The sequence below is a fragment of the Mustela putorius genome, unplaced genomic scaffold, assembly GCF_011764305.1.
Source record: "Mustela putorius furo isolate JIRA1106 unplaced genomic scaffold, ASM1176430v1.1 tig00003993_pilon_pilon_pilon, whole genome shotgun sequence".
Classification (NCBI taxonomy): Eukaryota; Metazoa; Chordata; class Mammalia; order Carnivora; family Mustelidae; genus Mustela; species Mustela putorius.
Genome location: NW_025422132.1, coordinates 604,532 through 626,667, shown reverse-complemented (window position 1 = coordinate 626,667; position 22,136 = coordinate 604,532). Strand labels below are relative to the sequence as shown.

General features: G+C 47.2%; 1 protein-coding gene across 3 annotated transcripts in view; it reads left to right on the top strand.

The window, feature by feature from the left end:
• Window positions 1–19,816, top strand: part of PTPN14 (protein tyrosine phosphatase non-receptor type 14) — a 175,484-nt gene extending 155,668 nt beyond the window's left edge. For all 3 annotated transcript variants that reach the window (XM_045071893.1, XM_045071894.1, XM_045071895.1), the window contains exons 16-19: window positions 233–361; window positions 2,586–2,820; window positions 6,545–6,708; window positions 12,069–19,816. In XM_045071893.1, coding sequence (XP_044927828.1) covers window positions 233–361; window positions 2,586–2,820; window positions 6,545–6,708; window positions 12,069–12,197 — 657 coding nt within the window. In that variant the 3' untranslated portion in view covers window positions 12,198–19,816. The remainder of the gene's footprint in view (window positions 1–232; window positions 362–2,585; window positions 2,821–6,544; window positions 6,709–12,068) is intronic.
• Window positions 19,817–22,136: the final 2,320 nt, after the last annotated feature.

Below are 22,136 nucleotides of genomic sequence, written 5' to 3'. Positions count from 1 at the left end.
TGTAATTACTATAAGTTACAGACCAAAAAAGAAAAAGTATTTTAATAGGCTTGAGTGACAAAATGTATTTTCATGTAAGAATGTGTTACCAGACTTTTTTGATAATATCACTAACCCATTTGGCCTAAAATATTATCCACGGTTTTCAGGTAGAGACAGATGGAGCCATGGTCAGCAGGTAATGCTGTTCTAGATTTGGGGTTCATTTACCCTTGCTTTCCTTGGTTTCCAGGTGGTGGTTGGTGGGGCACAATGGCACTACATAGCCACTCAGGGACCCCTGCCACACACGTGTCATGACTTCTGGCAGATGGTGTGGGAGCAGGGAGCGAACGTGATTGCCATGGTCACTGCGGAAGAGGTAAGGGTGCTGGGGGTACAGCCATCTGTCCCCGGGGGTGGTGGTGGGGGGGCGGGAGATCAGCTCTGCATCTGGTGACCTCGCTGTCGCATCCTTCCTCCACCACCGTTTCTCTGCAAATGCTTTTTCTCTCTGGCACGCATTTCTTTTCTCTCCTCCCACATAGATTTGTTTTATTTCCCAAAGATAATTTATTGTCGTATCCCATTTTCATCCAGCTTATTAGCGCTTTTCCTTAGACTGCCATAAACTAGAATCCATCAGACAAACAAATAAGAACCAAACTTCAGTTCAGCCAGCTCACTTGTGTGTGCCAAACAGCGCGATCATCGCTCCCCTGGAATTTGAGCGAGAACTTAGGGCTGCTGTGGGTAGATCGGCGCGTATTCCCAGCCGCGGGCATGGCCAATCCCACACGCTTCTGTGCTTAGCAGCTGAAGAGAGACCAGAAACTGGTGTTCCTGTAGAGGTCTCTCTCTTCTTTGGGGAGAGGAGAAAAAAAAAAAAAAAACGTTACCTTTCTTTGCCAAGTCAAATGTAGTTTTTCTGTTGAAACTGGAGAACTCTGCGCGGTGTTCTAAAAACTGGTGCTCGCCGCTGGTCAACCGAGCAGTTTGCTCGGACTTTGCTGCCTTTAAGGGAAGAAGTTTTATATTTCTTCTCTTGTCACGTTCTCAGTTTTTTTTATTTTAACCACTTTCTTTTCTTCCTTTCATGAGATTTTAACTTCCGTTTTGAAGTCATTTAGGGGACCAGCTAGCTTCATCTGTCTTTCACCAGTATCTGCGGCAAGGAATACCCCCTTCCTGGTGCCTGGGTGGCTCAGTTGGTTAAGCAACTTCCTTCAACTCAGGTCATGGTCCTGGAATTCCGGGATCAAGTCCCAAATCGGGCTCCCTGCTTGGCTGGGAGTCTGCTTCTCCCTCCAACCTCTTCCCTCTCATGCTCTCTCTCTTTCTGTCTCTCTTCCTCTCAAATAAATAAAATCTTTAAAAAAAAAAAAAAAAGGAAAAGAAATACCCCTTTCCTACAAATTTTTAAAGGGTGGGGAGCAGCGAACTGAAAACAGAACTCATATTTCCTTCATGGACTGTTCTGAGTAGTTGCTTCCCAGAACAACCCCTTAAGAAGGTAGTGATGAAAGTCAGTTCAAGCCCTTTAAAACCTGTAGTACTTCTCTCGGCTGACTTGAGACCTTCCCACGAAGAGTTAATGCTCTGTAAAATGTGTAGAATCGTTTTTTAGTCTTATAATATCATACTACCGGAAGGGATTCATTCAACTCCAAACAGTGTGTCATCTGTGCTGACTGGGGGTCTGGTGGCCGACGAGATAGGTGTGATCCCTGTCCCCAGGGAGCTCCCGTCTTGGTGGGAGGGACCAGACAAATAAAGGAAGCTTGGGGGGGGGGGTCCCAGCCACAAAGGAAGCAGAATGGAGGATGGCATTGAGAGTGGTGGCGTGCGGCTTTCAGTCAGACGTGCGGCCGTGGGCCCTGCGGGGAGGTTGCAGTTGGGCTGAAACCTGGGTGTCCAGAAGGGGCTGGCCTGACAGGCGTGAAGCCTGGTGGTCTGTGTGGCAGCCAGAGGCTTACAGTCTCTTGGAATTTGTCGTCCGCTTGGACACTCAGGAGTGACAGAAGGTAAGGGAGGTTTTACTGATCTCCCTTGGTCAGTAAAAGAGGCAGGTGTCCTTCAAACGTAAGATTCCGTTCGAGCAGATGAATCGGGACAGGAGCCTTTGTAGCCTCCCACAGGTGTAAGCAGGGGGCCATCGGGGCTCCTCGGAAGAGCAGCCGCAGCGCCCACGCTCAGTGCCCCAGCTCTGCCTGCTGCTTAGCCTTCCTCTGCCGCCTCCTGCTTCCTGCTCGGGGTTTCCTTCTAGGTCACCATGTGATCCACTCCCCACTACAGTGACTTAACCGTGCAAACCTCAGAAACAGAGATCCCATGTTGTTCCTGCCCTTGGCCCTCTCCACTGGCTCTTCTCCTTCACGTTCAACTGCCGCACAGTTGTCTGTCTTCTGAGTGTCTCTGTGCTGTAACTACGGCTGCAAAGGTCTTGGTGTCGGTGCCTGGGATCTCCCCCATGATGGAGACTGCCCAGTGCCCCGAGTTAGTGACCTAGACGCTGCTCGCGTTTCGTCTGTCCTCAGAGTTTACGAAGAAGGGGATAAGAGCTTCCCCTGACTGTATTTCTGGTTTTGCTTTTGTGTCTGATTCAGGAAGGTGGACGAACCAAGAGCCACCGATACTGGCCCAAACTGGGTTCCAAGCACAGCTCGGCCACCTATGGCAAGTTCAAGGTCACCACAAAGTTCCGAACAGATTCCGGTTGCTATGCAACCACAGGCTTGAAGGTCAAGCACCTGTTGTCTGGGCAGGAAAGGACAGTGTGGCATTTGCAGTATACGGACTGGCCGGATCACGGCTGCCCAGAGGACGTCCAAGGATTTTTATGTAAGTTTTTTCTTCCCGGTCAGAATTTTACCAACTGCATCCATGGTCTGAGAGTTGGAAATGAAATGATAAGAGATGTTTTCTCTTAAGTGGCAAATGTGTTATATCACTGAAGTGTACGTCCCTCCGTATGGTATGAAAGAGAAGAATAATACATGTCCTCTGTCACAGTCCCCTTACCTTTTACCCAAATAAGCTGAAACTGTGGCAAACTAGTTCATTCCATCTTGATGCAATAGGCTTTTAGGTACTCAGTAACAAACCTGACAGATGTCACATATCTGAGCCTTGAAAATATTATGCTAAGTAGCAGAAACCAGACACAAGTGGACAGACATTGTATGATTCCATTTTAATGAAGTATCCAGAATAGAAAACTTCACAGAGCTAGAAAGGGTAGATGTTACCAGGGACCAGGGGAAAGGGGAAATAGGGAATAGGAAGTTATTGTTTGAAACAAAATTTCTGTTTGGGGTAATGAAAATGTTCTAGGAATGGGTCCCGGTGATAGTTATACAACCCTGTGAAAAACACTTACTTTTTAATTTTTCATGGGGGTTTGTATCTCATAAGTCCTGCATCTCTTCCTTACAACAAGAATCTCAATGAGTACTTTCCGGTTACCTCTGATTAAGATACTGGGAATTATTGAAATCGAATTGTTGTTTTTAGAACTATCATTTTTTAATTTGTCAATATATTTTTGATAGTATGGTTTCCTTAGAAGCTCGTTGACCTAAAATATATGCGGTATTTTATTTGAAAAGCTGAGTGTGTGCCCACTGCATTTCAGGCTCTGGATCAGGCTCTTAGAATCAGGGAACCATTTCTGTTTGGAAGGCACTCGAAGTCTCATGAGAAAGGCAGGCCAGTGAGGCCGGTCCGGGGGTGAGATGGGACACTGGTGAGGGCTACCGTGCTCCCCCTTCCTTTTCCGCAGTCTCACTTACCTGTCCTGCACTTGTGGGGACACCCCATTCCTTGCTCACCCAGTGAGGCCTCGGGCTCTTGGCAGATTTATTACCCGTGTGTTGTTGACTTTCCAGCAGACAGAAGACAACTATGGGAACATCATCTGGATGTTGCGTGATGTCAAACCCTTGATTTTATTTTGATACTCACTTAGAACCTGCAGTATGCGCAGAGAATGGAGGGGAGAACAGGTCTTCAAGAACCGAAAAGGAACATTTCAAAAGTTCCAGCGGGAAACTTCCGATGCATACCTGTTCCCCGCTGCGAGTACTTGCTTTCCCACTGGGGCAGTGAAGGTGGGACTTGAGGGGGTGTCACTGACAGACAACGGAAGGGAGCAAGTCTAGAGAGGGTTAGTGCCTCAACTGAGGTCAGTTATCTGTAGCTCAAAACATTCATAAGGAGGGCAGGGACCTTTGTAGAACTTTCTTTCCTCCTGACAGTGCTCTTTTTTTTTTTTTCTGGTAAGCCTTTGCTTACCAAGCCTTTGACTTACCAGAATTATTTCCAAGATGCAGAAAAGGAAACAATAAAAGTAGATCAGTTTGATGACCGGCAAACAGCTCTGACAGAAGTTTGAGTCTGTAAGGTGATGAAAATCATAGTCTGATCTTTTCAATCCGAACCAAGGAAGGCCCATCTAAATTACTGAAAAACAGAGAAAAATTTTTTTTCAAAGATTTATTAATTTATTATTTTAGAGAGAGTGTGGGGGGGGGAATGGGTGGGAAGGGGCATTGGGAGGGACAGAGAGAAAGAGAATCTCAAGCAGACTCCCTGCTGGGCACAGAGCCTGATGTGGGGCTCGATCTCAGGACCCTGAGATCATGATCTGAGCCAAAACCAAGAGTCACATGCGTAACAGACTGAGCCACCTAGGCACTGCCATGGAAGAATATTTTTAAACAATGTAAATTTATTGATGCTTCTAAGAAACTCAGTGTGCTAGGGGCCGAGGAGTGGTGTCTTTGAAATGTTGGCTCTTCCAGGTTTTTAGGAATTTTAAAAAGATTCTTGCCTGTGTTTAAATTCAACTCCCTGGAGACAGGGGCTTAGGGCACATTGCTTCCAGCCTGGAGAAGTCTTCGCTGAGTTACAGCTTAAGGAACTTGATTCATGTGACTGCTAGAGAGCGCATCCGTTTTAATCCAGTTTCTCTGTGTTATATGAAATTCTATGTAGTGGTAGCATCTGCTTTATGGACCAGTATTCCTTTCTCTTCTCCTCTTAAACCTAGCACGAGAGGAAGACCTGTCTCGTGTGCGGGAACGTTGCCTTTTCTGTCCGAGAGTGCCCGGTCACTGAATTTCTCAGCCCTCTCACAGAAAAACTGAGAATTCCATGCACCGTGTGTAGCTCACGTTGGTCCCGGGTGGTAACTGCTGTGTCTGGTCATCTCAGAGTTTGCCTTCCCTCTGTTCTTTTTTTGTTTCCCCTTATGATTTTTATTTATTTATTTATTTGACAAAGAGAGATCACAAGTAGGTAGAGCAGCAGGCAGAGAGAGAGGGAAACAGGTTCCCTGCTGAGCAGAGAGCCCGATGCGAGGCTCGATCCCAGGACCCTGAGATCATGACCTGAGCTGAAGGCAGAGGCTTAACCCACTGAGCCACCCAGGCGCCCTGCCTTCCCTCTGTTCTGTTTTGTCCGAGCTCATTGTACATTATTGGTGGTGGTCATTGACTTTGGTAAACTACTTCAGACGACTTTGTAATTGCATTAATGTCATAAAGGCAAGTAGGAGTTGGTAGTACTTGTATGTAAACAGATGCCTCTAAGTCACTAGATGGGTTTGGGCTCCCTTTTGTTCTCTCCAACAATTTGAGCGCTTCCCCAGTCTTGTCTACAATGCTTCATGGGGATGAGATTTTCTGAGTATCGAGAACATTTTGGTCAGTTTGTCCCCTGAGCTAGCTACTATAGAATCTCTATTACGGATGGACTTCTTCCGTTTCTTGGACTGTTTGAGGTTAACATTTTATAGAATTTTCCTTTTTTTTCATGCCCATGAACAGGAAAAGTTGTTAAGGCTTGTACGGCTGTAATTTGTCATTTGTGCCCAACTGGAATAGGGAACAGACCCCGGTGCAGCCCTGCTGAGCCAGGCAGATGTCAGGAGGGATGCAGAGGTGACAGGACCCGTACACACACACACACACACTCTCACACACACACGTTGCCTCCGGAGCAGGGGAGGGCTCCTCTTCAGCTACTGACATAACCCCGTGGAATCTGAGCTGTAAAGCAGGACCCCCTGAACCCCCCCCATCTATTTTTACATCTAAAAACGAAGTCAAGCCTCAGTTGACATTCAGTCATTCTGTGAGGGGAAGGAGGAAGGGGCAGATGGACGCTCTTCCCACCAGAAATTGGCTCTGACAGGCGGGCGTTTCAAGGGGACCTCGCTGGTGCTCTGATCCCAGTCTGTTAATAGTAGGAATTGCTGTAAGTAATGTCGAGAATCATCTGCTTGGGGGACTTTGGGATTTGCAGAGGGGAAAACAGAATTTAATTTTTAAAAAAGAACTATTTAATTTAAAGAACAAATTCTCCCGTGGACTAATTGACTCCCAGCTGGTCCTTTCTGGATCCAGGACTGTACTGCGGGTACCAGCCAAATAATTAGTGTCTTGTAAGAACTGTAAATTATTGTCGCTTGAAATAAAAAAAGAAAGAAAAAACGAGAAATATTCACCTTCCTACGCAAAGCCAGGTAGGACTTTGGTGACGGGATCTGTATTTTGTCTTGCAGCCTACCTGGAGGAGATCCAGTCGGTGCGTCGCCACACCAACAGCATGCTGGAAGGCCCCAGGAGCCTGCACCCCCCCATCGTGGTCCACTGCAGCGCGGGGGTGGGGCGGACCGGCGTGGTCATTCTTTCTGAGCTGATGATCTACTGCCTGGAGCATAACGAAGTGAGTCATTGGCAGCTTTCCTGAATACTCCACCTTGGGGACAAATGTACTCTGCCCCCAGACCTTCCCCGGGGCCCTTTGCGTTTCCAGGGCTTCATTTCCCGTCTTGTGACAAGACTTTTCCAGATCCACAATTCCTAGTTGGCCTTGACATTTACAGCCTTTATCTTCCGCCTTTCCCTTGCTCAGTGTAGACTCGAAGATAACACAGAAGAAAGAGATGAAAGTGTGAGATAGGAAACATTGAGAAAGACTGATGTGCTTAGTGTCAGGCTTCCAGAAGGCTGTGGGGTGTTTTGCAGCCGGTCTGGTTCTATTGTGGGTCACCTTCCACGGTGGGTTATCTGGTCACAGGTCATCTAGCTGTGACTTGCATTTCTGGAGTATGTTTCAGGCAAAATCCTCTGTGAAAAAAATGTGTTTACTGGATGATGGGGAGGTTGTGGGCCCTCTAGACAGGCCCTGGGGTAGCACACGGACCTGGTCTGCCCCCGCAACGGTGCATGCCTAGCTCTTCTCCCCACAGAGGTGGGCTGTGCTGAGCTGGTGCCCACGCGGTGTGTGGCCTCTCCTGCAGCTCGAGGCCAGGGAGTGGGACGGAGGGGCTTCTGATTTCACGGAGGTGAGATCAGATCAAATCCAAGGCTTAAGAACCATTCTTCTGCTTTCTGTTCACATGGGTCTTTGGGGGTTTTAAATGGCTCTCACTTATTTTGTTAATGCTCTTAGTTGGGGTCTTCAGAGCAGCCGTGTAGAGGAGCTGGGCACCTGTCCTGTTTTACAGACGAGGAAACTCAGGTCCAGAAACAACTTAGGGACTTGTCTAGTGCTAAGGTGAGAATGAGGTCCAGTTCTTTCCTGTCTTCACTCTGCTGGCAGATGCCAAGTGCCCTTGGTTCTTGTTCCATTCTCAAATTATACAGGGGCACCTGACTGGCTCGGGTAAACATCTGCTTTGGCTCACGTCGTGGTTCCAGGACCCTGGGATCGAGCCCCATGTCGGGTTCCTGGCTCAGCGAGGAGCCTGCTTCTTCCTCTTCTCCCCACTCATGCTCTTTCACTCTCTCACAAATAAATAAATGAAATATTTTTTAAAATAGTAATAAATTATATAGCTTGGAGAATCCAAGGAAGCTTTTGAAGTGGTTCCTTAGTTGTTAAATTAGGGAATGTGACAATGCATGTTCTGTGAAAGAACTGATATAATATATGGATTTACTCAGTAGTATCAGTCGTTTGAAAATCAGATTAAATATTGCCCCACGAAATTTGTTATACTGAAACTTGAAGAAAAATGATAAATACACAAGTTCAAACATGTTCAAAGGATTTTTAAACTCTGCCCATATAAAGTTCATTTTGTAAATTTTGAATCCATATGTATGAATGTGCTGCTGAAAAGTAGAATCTGTGGGGCGTGTGGATGGCTCAGTCAGTTGGGTGTCCTAACTCTTGGTTTTGGCTCAGGTCATGATCTCCACATCATAGAATCAAGCTCCATGCTCAGCGGGGTGTCTGCTTCTCTCTCTCTCTCCTTCTTCCCCACAATGCTCTCATGTGCTCTCTCTCTAAAATAAGTAAATCTAAAAAAAAAAAAAAAAAAAAAGTAAAATTGGGCTTATACCAAAAGTAGACTACTTTTAAAAACAGACATTCTGCTGATGAGCAAAATGCCCATCGCAGAATCAGCTGAGACTACCTAACAGGAATTTTGTCATCTTCCGTGAGTTTTTATCCTTTTGTCTCACATCATGAGATTTCTTGACTACTTGCTCCTCTGTCACTTCTAGAAGTCTCTAGAAGGGTCTAGTAAACTGAATAGCTTGCCATTGAGTCCCAAAGCGAATCGGTGCTAGGGAGATGGAAAAAGATGGAAGTAAAAGTGTAGTATATATGGCGTGAGTATATCCAAGCTCCACTGGAGACACAGTGGGCTCCAGAGGAGGAAGAAAGCCTCATCATCGTCCCCTCCCCTAGCTATCTTATCACTCTCTTGTGTCACTGTCTTCCCACAGTGTCCCTCTGTCTACCATTCCCTGTGAACTCTTCCTCCGCGCCCCACTGCTCCTTTTGTCCATCTTGTCTGACATGGAAGGTGGTTCTGTTCTGAGCTTTTTAGAGACCCACCGAAAGCTGAGCCTTAGTAATGTGAGGACACGAAGGCTCATTGGCCCCCAGATGTTACTGACCCAATACGACATATGGCACATGTCTGAGCCAGTGTGGTGCCGAGTGAGGATTTGGCCATTAGGGCCTCGCATGGACTTGGTGAGGGCTCAGGGTGATTAAATTCTCTACAGTGTGTCCAAACATAGTGGATTTCCTCAATGCCCAGTTGCCTGCCAGAACATTCTTTGCTGGAACATGGTCAGTCCAAAAAGGACTTCTGTTCCCATTGATATTCAAAGATAGCAAGATGACTCATATTGTTCCCTTCCCTTCCCCTAGCACAAATATAGCCAGCCTTATCTGTCCCATTTCCCATCACTGCTATTGGTAGATGGTTAGGGAGAGACAAGTTCTCTACTTTGTTCTGCTTCAGGCCTGGCTAGTAAAAGTCAAACCCTCATTTCAAAAGAAGAGTGGAGCATATTTAGCTCTTTTATTTGTTTTTTAAGCAAAGATTTTGACAAACAAATATAAAATTGCGCATCCTGTTTTTCTCCTCTCTAAACTTCCCTGCCTCCCGTCCATTGCTTCTGGATTTAGTGTACTTTATATTTTAGTCTGTAAACCATACAGTGTTAGTTTTGTCAGCGAAATGCCTTTTCTTTTTCCTGGAATAAAGATGCTTTTTACAGTCAGGTCAGGGAGCTGTGACGTGGGGAGCGGAGGGAACGCTCCTAGGCTGCTCTGACAGGTGTCTTCGTGGCCCACTGCTTTGGGTCACTAAATGTTGGCTTGACATTTTAATGCCTATCCTCCCCCCCCCCCCAGAAAGCACTAGTTTTATGGTTTGCAGTCCTCTACCTTGTCCCCCTGGGATTTAGCGCTCTGCCCTAGATCAGCTCATAATAAAAGGTTGGGTTTTCAGTACCCAAATAATGAGATATCTTCTCTGGCTGCTTTTCTGAATAAGTTATCCCTTCCTCATGGAGTAGAGAGGAGAAAATGCCTTCTGGACAAAACTGAGCACACAGCAACTGCGGCATGATTCCTTGGAGTTAGGGACAGTGGAGAGCAGAGACTCTGGGAGTGAATCTTCAGGGCAACTAGGACTCTCGTTGATTATGGGGGAACTTTCTTTGTCTTGTCTCGCAGCTGTCCCTTATCAACATGCTGTCTTTAGAGCTGAGTCTTACAGGCTATTGAGATGGTAATGACCATGATGGTGGATGGAGCTCGAGATGGTGGAGGTGGCCAAGGTAGGGGACGTAGGTGTGACGATGGTGGTGCAGGAGATGATAGTGATGGAGGTGGTGGAGGTGGAAGGGGTGATGACAACAGTGACAATGACAATATCAGAGTAACAACCACCAACCTATATTGAATGTGCCACCACCATTCTGGGAGCCTTACAACTCAAGGAGCCTTTACAGTAACCCTATAAGAGAGATCCTGCTAATGCCCTGTGTGACAGAGATTCTGAGGCACAAGTAGATGAGGGGATGTGTCCCTGTCCCACAGCCAGGAAGTGTGAAGGCTGGGGTTTGGCAGATGAAGCCTGACCCGAGCCCATGCTCTTAACTGGTGTGTGACCCTGCCTCCCCGTCAAAACCTTGATGGGAATGGGGGAGTAGCAGCTCTACTCTCTCCTTACGTCTTCAGCACCCAGCTCAGTAATGCTCACCAAGCAGTGTGTGCTGGTGTAAGTTCATCGGTGGGTGCCCAAGGGTTGTACATCGCGCTGTCGGTTACTTGGAAGTATCGTGTGGGCAAACATCCACTAGTTCAAAGCTTACAGCGTAGGCTGTAGGTTTTGACTAATAGTTTGAGGATTCACATGCCTTTTTCTCTTTCCTTCTTACTGAGGACTTGCCTCTGTCCCTTTTAAATCTGTGGTGTGCATTATGGGTTTTTGGAGAAGAGAGACCAAGAAGGCTGGCATGTGCTGCATCGTAGCTACACGAAGTTCGAAGTGGCTGAAGTGGCTTGTAAAAGTCAAGTAAGAAAAGACCTACCGCTGGGGGTGCGTTGCCTTGCCTCCTGCGGTTGCTCCGCGCTTGCAGACCTCATGGCGCTGGTGTCGCCCCGGGGAGGAGCTCCCAGTGCAGGGGCCGTGTGCTGCGGCCACGCTGGCTTTGCGGACTCCCTGAGACTTCTGCCCTGGCTGGTCCAGGAGGATGCAAAGGACTCGACTGAGCCTCTGGTCTGTGTTAATTCCCTTCTGTTGAAGCTGGTTCTGTATTCCCAAAGAATTGACACACGGGCAATCTCATTTTATATAGAAGATATTTTTAGTGAAAGGTTTTCACTCTAATTATGGCTGTTGTGATGAGCACTGGGTGTTGGATGGAAAAGGGTTGATTTCTGTATTGTACACCTGAAACTAACATTACACTTTATGTTGACTAACTGGAATTTAAATAAAAACTTAAAAAAAGAAAAGAAAAGAAAAAAGAAAAGGCAAAAGCTGAGAAGCAGCCTAGTTATCCTGGAGAAGACCCCAAACACGAATTGATAGAATTTCTGAAAATGGGTGTGAGGCATAGAGACAAAGAGAAGGACCAACTAAAAAAAAAAAAATCAACCAACCAACCAACCAATCAACAGGACTGTGTTCAGAGATTGTAACTTGATGTTTTCCAGGTTTACCCATAAATTATCTCACTTGATAATGACCACGATTCTGTGAGGTAGCGGGATCAGTATGATTTTTCTCAGCTCATTGATAGTAATAATAAAGGTTGGTCTTTATTAAGAACTCAGTGTGTGCCGGACACTGTGCCAAATGCCTTACGTGCATGTCACTGCTGGATCCCATCAGGCGGGTACGGCCCGGTCACCCACTGTTCTGGCTGAGGAAGTGTTGCTAACGGCGGCAAAGCCACGCTGTCGTCAAAGGAAAGCGTCAGTTTTTTTTCTCGTACAAATAAGAAACTAAGACCCAGCGAGGTCTTGAATCCTGCCACTGATTCCAGCCGGAATGGGGAGTACCAGTCCAGTATGAGCGACTGCAGCCTCTGGGTTTTCTCGAACCGTCTGGTGCATGTTTCACATCTCACACCAGTGCCAGTGGCATGTGACAGCCAGATTCTCCAGGTGCTGGTAGAAGGTCTTTGAATGGGCAACCCTAGAGGGGCCAGGCCCTTGTACCTAGAGATGGGCAGTGAGCCAAAGCTTCCCGGAGGAGGGAATGAGGAGGGGCCCAAGGGTGGCTTCTCATCTCAGGGTGTGGTGCTTGTTTTCTTGTCTTGCAGAAGGTGGACGTGCCTGTGATGCTGCGGCTGCTCAGGGAGCAGAGGATGTTCATGATCCAGACCATCGCCCAGTACAAGTTTGTCTACCAAGTGCTCGTCCAGTTCCTCCAAAACTCCAGACTCATTTAACCCCTCGACCCAGCTCCTGCAAGAGGACCCAGCTCCGGTGTGCAGACGGGGAGGCACCCCAGACAGCATCTCCCCCCGAGGGGCGTGGATGGCCAGAGCAGGCAGGTCATGGGCTCCTGAGGACAGGAGCCGAGAGCATTCACAAAACATCATAGATTATTTTATATAAGATAATTTATTTTTTTCCCCTTTGGGATAACTTTTGTGAATCATTGTAATTCAGTTTTCACAATAATATAGTACCTTTCATTTGAACGATATTTTGACTGATCTGCATTGTAATATGTCAGTCGGAAGGGCTGTCTGGTAGATCATCTGGAGGACAGAGGCATAAGGGAAGGCCTCTCTAGTGAAGTTGCGGCCAGATTAGTAACTGACCCTGAAATTCATCAGCCTCATCTTCCATCCAAATCCAACATGGCAAGAAAATTAATTTGTTCTAAAATTAACAGATAGGGGCCAAGGCCCTTCCCTGAAGGGAAACAACAACAACAACAAAGAAAACCCCACTATTCTCTTACATTTGGGGGCTCATGAGCCTTGATGGCCAGTGGCCTCCCTTCTTCCTTTCTGCCCCCAAGCTCAGCAGCTCAAGTTAAAGACAGGAACAGCCATCACCCAGGCCGAGCAAGGAGCTCTGTTTTGTACCTTTCTCAGCACTCCCTTCTGTTGGAGTTCGGAGCCTGTGCTCCCTGCCAGGGAAGCACCCGTCTCCACTACTGCTCCCCGTGTGCTCGGCGGGCCCCCATCCGGTGGTCTTTGAGGCTCTGGGCCAGGCCATCTGTGCAGCTAGGCCTCCTGCCTGATTGAGAGAAGATAATGGACCCGCGTGGGAAGAGAAAGGAGACGGGTAGGCTCTTGATATCATTTTTATTTAAATAGGCTTTGTGTGCTGGACAGAGGCGTGAAGGTCGAGGTGCTGGGGACATTCTGTCTTTCCATCAGTCACCAAGTCATTGGAAATGCTGTAAAGGGAACAGTTGGAAAAGCTGATTGATGGGGGTTGTTTGGCACTCAGGTGGCGGGGCCCCGGCCAAGAAGCGCACTGGGAGGCCCCTCCCAGCTGTGCAGCTCTTGCTGCAGGCTTTGGCCTGCAGGAGCAGCGCTAAGCCCACTCGGGACCCTGTCCTCCACCTTTTGGCCACTGGATGCAAGATGCAGAGATCTGTCTCACACGAAGCCCTTTACTGCTTCCTTGTTCTCCGTGCACCCGCCCCACCCCTGCCTCCGGACACTTCACGGCTCCCCTCTGTGTGTCTCCTCCTGAGCCTACGCTGGTCATTGTCCTGAATTTCTTAGGTCAGTACCCGGCAAATCGTGCCACACCTTTTCCCTCGAGCTGGATTTTAGGACTTTGCTTCTCTCCTGTCTTAATTCTTTCTTGAATGCAACTTTGAAACCGTGGCTTTGTTCTTAGAATTGGCATGTGTGGGTGTCCCTTACATAAGCTTTCCTCTGCTGCCGCCTTTTTGTTTTGATTGTCCTGAGCTGAACATGTTCAGAAAGAATGGCATCAGGTCAGCCAGGAAGAGCGAGCCCGTGTGACCTCCGGTTATCCGTGGCCCCAGAGGGCGTGGAAGGGGAGTCCCGCAGAAGTCCGCTCCGTTTCACACTGGGCCAGGGGCTGTGTGGCGGTGGTTCTCTCACTTAGACTCCGAGTACCTGGTGATGGAAGGGCCTCCTCTCTTCTACTCCAAAGTCTGAAGTATCAGTCAAGGAGGGTAACTTCAACTAAGCTCTTGAGATTATAAAATTTACGTGTGCGTTCTAGAAAAGGAAACCATGAGTATGCCCTACACTTTCAATGGCACAGAGCTCCTCACCCTCACCAGGGGACACCTGGAGCTTGGATCATCGACAGGCAAAGAGGTATCTGTTTCCCTTCCTTGGACACTTTTCCATCCTCAGGATAGTCTGCCGTTTGGGATGTTTTCACAGTTGGTCTGCAGCTCTTGGCTTCCCTGAGGATCGTCAGTATTCCTGTTCCGTCTCTCCGGCCCCAGCGTGAGCACTGTGAGATCGAGTCTCGCGTGGGCAGCACGTAGAGCCGCTGTCACTCTGTGCTACGGGAGTCGTCGTTAATGCACACGATGCAGGGGAGGGGTAGGTTTGCAGTCCAGGCCCCTTGCCGAAGTTTCTGTCGAAACCCAAAGGAAACCACTTAAAAGTTACTCTACATATTTCATTTTTAAAAACAAATGTTTTTGGGTCTGTCGCGCATTCTGCATTCATTTTCCCCATCTCCAGCGAATGCCAGCACAGCTCCTGTGAAATTAGCAGCAGGCAGCGAAAGTCCTTCTAGTGGCATCTGCATAATAATTGCACAGAGATGCTTTATATCTGGGAAGGAAGCCAAGGAATAAACCTTGAAGCAAAGTGTATTAAATTAGTTATCTAGTTAGAGCTTTTGGACAGAGTTCCTGATGATGGATCAAGTCTGAAGCTGGAGCTGTCGGGGTCTATTTTTTTCTGTTTGGATTTGAAGAGAGAAAATTAAAAAGGAGGGGGGAGATATCCTCTTGCAGCAAAGCCATTCACCACTTTGGGGCCTCTGGTTTTTAAGTTTTCCAGTTGAAATATTTCATTTCTGTGACCCGCACTCATTCGGGCACAGCATTTGTCTTTGTTTGCCGTGGTCCTTGGATGGCGGGGGCTGAGTCTGATGTCTTCATCCTTGAGCGGAGCTTAGCTGAGCCTACTGGTTCTCTTGGGCTCTAAGGAGACACCACCTTTCGTAGGATTTACATTTAATACACCTCTTTCCTTGGCCAGGAGGTAAAAGAGGAATTGGCTGCATTCGAGAGCGATGCCAAATGTTGATTTCTTTATAGGAGAGGAAAGAGGAGTGAGCTCCTCTTGCAACAGCAAGATTGGGAAAGGGGAAAGGGGAAAACCTCTCAACATGGAATATTTTGAGCACTGTGCTTCCAGGGGGCTTAAATGGAGAGAATTTTACTTATACAAACTTTATGATCCTAGCTTTAGATTAAGAAGAGGAACCATGATTTATCTGTGATTTGATTTTTCCTGTGATTTACATCACAGGCTTAACCCCCTGAGCCACACAGGCGCCTCTCCCAGGACTCTCTTATCCTTTATCTTGTCTACTCTTAGCTTTTGAGGTTCAGTTTTGGACTCCAGGGCGTGCAGGAGGTCAGCATTATTACCAACTGCCTACTTCTCTCATCTTTTCAGCTTAATTACAGGTTGACCATAGGAAATTGACAGGAGCTGGACCATTTTTTGCAGTGACAGAAAACCCACATGAATCAACCTAATCTATTCAACATTTTTCTTCCCTGATGTAGTAAGGTCCCAGCATACCGTATGTCATTTCTCCACACAAGTGCACATGAACAGGAAAGCATATGAAATGGGCAGCTTGGCCTTGCTGTGGTGAGCTTTGCCCTCAGTGCAGAGGTCACCTCCTGGGGCTGGGAAGTTGCTCTTTGCCGAGATGTTAGTACACCTAGATGTTAGAATGTTTTCATAGGCAGCGCTGGCCATCAGGCACATCACTGTGGGGTTCAGCTGCCCTCTTTGACATACAGTTTGTGTCAGCCCAGTGGTCACAGCACATGGTGTGTGGGCCTGAAGGTGTCCTTAGCCAGAAAGTAGAATGTGCTTTCGAATCTCATTCCTCCACTTCTCGTGATGTGTCTGATGGGGAAAGCAGGTATAACTATTGACTTCCTTTCTGGGGAGATGTGTCCACCATTTTGAGATGGGGGGAGTGCCAGGGAGCTGAGACACAAAGGACTGGGTCAGACCCACGTGACTGTTACTCTGTTCCTCCTCCTCCCTCCATTTTGGCAAAAGCTCTTGGGGGTCCTAGAGGAGGAAATTTCCAGAAGTACCAAGTAATCACTGTTGAGGTCCTTAGGTGGCCCTGTGTGGGCAAATCTGCTTCCTCACGTTTTACCAAAGACTCTTCTGCTTCTCTGTTTTGCTTTATTCCTATTATTTTATCAGCTCTATTCCTATGATTTTTCAGGCTTTTAGTGATTTCTTTTTGTGAACAAATTTGCCACTCAGCTACTTTTTCTACTGCTTCCAGGAGAAATTTGGGTTTTCCATGGACACTGCACAAGTTTCCCAGTGGCCTACAGCATTCCGGATGACAAATTACTTGGCCCTGTAGGATGGAAATAATCTTAGTTGGCCCTATAGGGTGGAGATCTCTAAGATGTTCAATTACATTTGAAACTTCTCTTGGATGCTGTGCAGGAAAACAGAATGGTTCTTGTCTCTGCCTCGGCTCCCCAGACATCTGGGGGCAAAAGATCTTAGTGATCCCTTCTTTGAAAGTAACAGCAACGTGCCTGGGAGAGAAGTGAGGGTACAGCCAATCAAATCTGCCCATCCAAAGGTGTTGCCCCAAAAGTCACTGTTACTCATGGGATTCCATAAAACTCCACAGCCAGCTTGTCTAATGTGTAACCCTTTTCCTGCCTGTGCTCACGTTCTGCGTTTGGGTGATAAACTCAGGTGGCTGAGCGTTTGTGTTCTGCCTACCTTTCTGATCTCTTAGCTGAATAGGCCTGCATCTTCTGCAAGGTCAGACGAAAAATGTTCCCTGTGGATATGTCCTTGAGCCTGACATATGAAGTGTCTGGCCTCCGTCGACTGCATGAAACCAGACAGCTTGTTGTTGGGGGCAGTGACATAGGAGGGCATGCATCAGTTCCTACTGTGCAGAGTTTAAATATAAGTTCAGGGACCTTTTGTGACGAGGCAGGAGGGCGAGAGCTGGTGTGCGGCCTGGCCATGACGAGCATCTGCGTCCAAAGTCCCTGTTTCTTCTGTGGTGCTTGGGCTGCCAGGATCATTTCTTCCCAAAGATGCCATAGGCTTGCCCAGGGAAGTTATACACGGGAAGAGGAAGAGGGAGCGCATCTCAGAGCAGCCCTGAAGTTGCTATCCAAAAAAAATGTACCGGTTCACAAATAATTTTCTGAACTCTAGAATGTCTCCTGCTTTCTACTTCCTTCTCCGTGAGGCCAGAGGGATGGAAAGCGCGTGGTGGAGGCCCGAGGAAAGACAGGGCTGCGGGTTTGGGGTCTGTTCCACCCTTGCTTGCGGCTTCAAGCAGCCCTTGCCACAGTGGTGGAGCTCGCTGAAGGTCAGAGGTTCGGGCATGGGCCTGGGGGTGCCATCGCCCCTCACCCGCTGGCAGCTTTGCCTTTCTGTGCGGCCTCATAGCGGAGGGTCCTGCTTCCCTAGCCCCTGGTGTCCACAGCCGCAGCCCCTGTGCGCTGCCATCCTCTCCTGCCCTCCGGGGGACAGTCGCCAACCTTGTTCCCGTTGGTAGCATAGCGTGTTTATGGTCAGGGCACAAAAATGGGGAGGAGGTCAGTACAGCAACCGCAGTGGCCCGTCCCACTGGGGGGCATGGGCAGGACTGGTTTGTGACCTCGCCTTCATTCCAAGGGCACCTGGCTTGCTTAGGGCTCTGCTGACCTCTCCTTTTGCTTTATGGGTCCACTTTCACTTGGCTTTCCTTTCCCTACCCTTTTGGCACAAACCCTACAAAATAGTTCAGTCTTGTAGAGAATCACTCTTAAGCTGCTCTAAATTACATAATTAGGAAATCTAAATTTAAGTTTTAAAAGCTTACTAAATTTGAAGGAACAAGATCTGGTGAACGGAAAGAACCAGAACGAATGAAAAATGGGCACCCGGGTGGCTCAGTCGGTTAAAACTGTCTGCCTTTGGCTCAGATCATGATCCCAGGGACCTGGGATTGAGCCCCAAGTTAGGTTCCCTACTCAGTGGGGAGCCTGCTTCTCCCTCCACCCCTCACCCCACTCGTGCTCTCCTCTGGCTCTTTCTCAAATAAAATCTTTAGAAAATTGTCATCAACCAAGAAGTTGCTTTGGTGGTAGACGCTGACACTCCTCGGTACCTGGGCAGGGGGAGGATGGATTCGATCATCTGTCCTGTCTGGAACAAGGAGTGTAGCAGTGGTGCTTTCTGTGTCTTTCGAGGTGAACTTCCGTGCATTCCCAGGGGCTGCCGTTGGCAGTGACGTGTGTGGTCAGATTCATTTGTGTCCGGCTTCCTCCCTGACCCCCGCTCCGTGGGGTGTGGCCTCTTCACCGGGAGGGGCCGACGTGGCACAGCCGGGAAAGGGTGGGGCGCGCCAGGAGTGGGACCCGTTGTTTGGTGACCAGTTCTCCACTGGCCTCAGAGGGGCCACTCTGTGCCCTGTCCTGTTGTCTCTCCCCAGCCTCATCCTCCCCAGAAACCCAGATGCCTTCTCACCGGACCGCAGGTTTCCAGGAGAAAGCTGAAAAGAGGGGGTGGGGGGCTTTTCGTGCCTTTGCGGGGGGGTAGAACCATTTTGCTAAAATCTCAGGAATCCTGTTTGGAGTCAGCGTAGCTCTCAGCGCAGGGAAGCCTGGCACCCTCCGCGTTCCTCAGGGGCCTCCCCCCCACCCCCCCCCACTCCCCCACCCACTACAGTGTTAGCTACTAACTCCCGGCAGCTGGCATTCAGAGCCTTTGTGTTTTTTTCCAGCGTGAACACTGTAAAACGTTACTGCCACTTCCCTTAACTAAACTTTCTTGCCAGTTTGGAATCTTAAAAATCTATTAACCACGTACCCTTTCAAAAGTAAGGTTACTCTTCACCAGAGATGATTTCCTGTTTGTCCTGTGTTCCTTCATATCATCAGCTGCCACGCTCGAGGATTCTTAAATGGGAAAAATGAAAACCGTTTACATATGCAGATGACTATTTAAACATATAACCTTGTATTATTCGTGTTACATCAAACACCAGGCCAACATAGTTTGTTCCACTGGACTTCTTGTTCTGTTACTTAACTCAGTATTTTGACGCTTTTCCTTGTCTGTGTTTTATAAGATGTTGTGAATTGTTGTATCATTCAAAACAATTGGCATTTCATAGGTTTCCTTTTGAAACCGTGTGCGGACAACTCCCCAGCTTCAACATCAGTTTTTTCTGAAGGCCTAGAAGCCTTCGGGACTTCTAGGGGAGGGTCAGCCCAGCGGGGCTAGCTGCTGTGAGCTGACCTGGAAATGCAGCCGTCTTGGATTGCTGTTGCAGGGAGCACGCATTCCAGCCTGGGACTGGGGATCCCCACACCACCTGTGCTCTCCCCTCTGTGGCCACTGGCTACCTCGCAAGATACCAGTCCAGTCTCTCTATGACAAATGGGCTGTAAGGGGAGAAGGGGCGTGAAAAACTTATAGGACATTCCCTTAGTCAGGGAGTGATTTATTAATATTCGTGACAACTTTAATTTGGTATAGTCTCTCTCTCAATTTAATAATATTGAAAGCCTTAAACTATGCATGCTATTCTATGTGCTTTTTTATATCAGTAAATAAGCTTATGCTTGCCAGTTTTGTACACAATTATGAGGTGTGTAAAACTGACTTTTGACAGTATTTTTTGCACTGTTATCTGTTTTTATAAAGTCTTTCGATAGTGGTCCTAGTTGGATATTGTCTGTTCTCACGACCCTTGTCATTGCTGTAAAATGTTTCATATGTGCCTTTACAAATGTGAGATCTTTATTCTAACTTTTTTTTTGTAAAAGATATCTATTGACTTCCATATGCAATAAACTTTTTTTTTTCTCCAGAGAAAATACTTGAATCTTCTTTCTTCTGTGTCATACATGTTTGCATTAGATGAAAGCACCTACATCCTTTACGTTGAGGATTGTTTTCAGAGGCAAAAGTACCTGGTAAAATCTGCTTTTTTACTGTTTTAAAACCTTTTTATCTCTACCCACTTTTCATTCCTGTATAACTCAGTCATACCGAAGAATTCGTTTGAGATTCCAAAGTTGTCACAGTTACTTAGAAAAAACAAAAAACAAACAAAAAACACCTGCCCAGGGTGACCTCTTGGAATGGCAAATACACAGAAAGGGATCTTTCCCCCCAGCGCCATGACAGCCCCAACCAAGCACCAAGTCCCCTCCCCCTGCTGTCACCTCCTCAGACCCCAGACTGTCCACATGGAAACGGCAGGCCCCCAGCTGCTCTGGGACACCCATATTCTTAGTTTGTCCTTCAATAGCTCCTGTCTAGGTTTTAAAAAGGCTGCCCTGCCCATATTTTTACCCCGTCAACTGCCGGAGACATCCACAGTGAAGCCCTGCTGAGGACGGTGGCCACTCGGTGTCCCTTGAGGAGAAACAGGACAATACACTTGCTTCTGTGTTAACCCATTTTCCCCTCGTCACTCCACAAGGAGCTCACTCACTGAGGCCCCGGCGTATTTCAGGCCGCGTAAGTGAGAATACCGTGAGCCACTCTGGGTGTCGCCTCCTCAAACACAGAAATAGTTCTGTGTGTATGTTGACGGGGGCAACAAAGCAATTACCAGTTCTTGAAAGAAAAACTCTATGACGTTAGAAAAAAATGATAACAGACAAAGTGCTGGTGGAAATGGAGAGCAGCAGAACGAAAAGAGGTACAGACACTAGTTTGTTTTCTCTTTCACGGACTGAGTACACGGACTCAGTTTATTTTCTTTGGATAACAACAGAAAGAGTCTTATCATATTTTGAGATAAACAGGTCTACTGGTGGTTCCTGTTTTATCTCCAGACTGTTAGCAGAGCTGAGGAAGGAAACTTTTTAAGAAAGAAGAAAACCCAGAGAGCAAAAGTTAAGTGTAAGGAAAACATTCACAGACATTCAATGAAATGACAAAAGCAGGGTCAAATATGTCGATTTTGTGATTTTACATCTTGATAAAAACAAATGGGAAAACATTATCTGACTTAACAGTTAAGCATGATGGAAGAAAAGAGTTCATTCCTAACAGCTGTGGAAAACACAGTATCTAGGAATGAAGATCCGTGGGCAGGACCTATATAAACAAAGCCTAACCATTTTGAGGCAAAACAGACAAACTGATAAACTCACCGCATTCTTGGATATAAAGACTCACGTTTCGGAGAAGTCCGCGCCTGCGTGTTACACTCAGTGCAGTTCTAAACACCAAACCGCACTTTCTTGGGGTAGGAGGGGAAGGCCCAGGGCAGCTTGGCCAAATGATGCTCAAGGACTTGGGAGGGCTACACATGGGAGAACGGTCAGAACAAGTCAAGAGAACACAAGAGACAAGCCCTACTAGATACTAAAAGTTTCTCAGTGCCGCGATAATTGAGACTACAGAAACAAACCTAAATCTTCAGGGCCGATAATGGGACTGTTTCAGATCAGCAGAGGAAAATCAGTCTGTCAAATGCTGCTGCCGTAAGTGGCTAGCAATTCTGAAAATTTAAAAATTTTAGAGAGTATGACTGGATCTCTACCTATTAAGTTCCCAGGCAAAGCAAAGACTTTTTAAAAATTGTCATTTCCTTTTCATTTACAGATGAAAACATTTTCTTTTCTTCACTTTACGATGAAAACTTTCTACAGCAAGTGTCATGAAAAATAAAGTAATGGCCAACCAGGGAAAAAACATTTTCAGGACATGGCAAAGAGCTAATATCCCAAAATACACTGAGCGCTCATAAGTTAGTATGACAGGGGAGGCTGGGTGGCTCAGTCGGTTAAGCACCAGACTCTTGATTTTGATCTCAGGGCCGTGAGATCAAGCCCTGTGCTCAGTGGGGAGTCTGCTTCAGAGTCTCCCTCTGCCCCTCCCCCGACTAAGAAAAATCTTTAAGAATAAAATATTAGGAGAGACATGATTAGCAAGATAGGCAATGACTGTGAATATCGACTTGCGGAAGAAAAACAGGAATTCCTAAGTATAGGAGGCGGTGTCCCGTCTCATCAGTACATGCGTAGCAAACAGTAATTCACACCGCAGACTGGCAAAACCACTTCAAACAGTGCATTGTTATGACAGTAGAGGAAAACAAATACTGCAAACATTGTATCTTCTTGGTACCCGATGCAGTTTTTTTAAAAAGGATTAAAAATCAGATTTTAATAGTTTTCA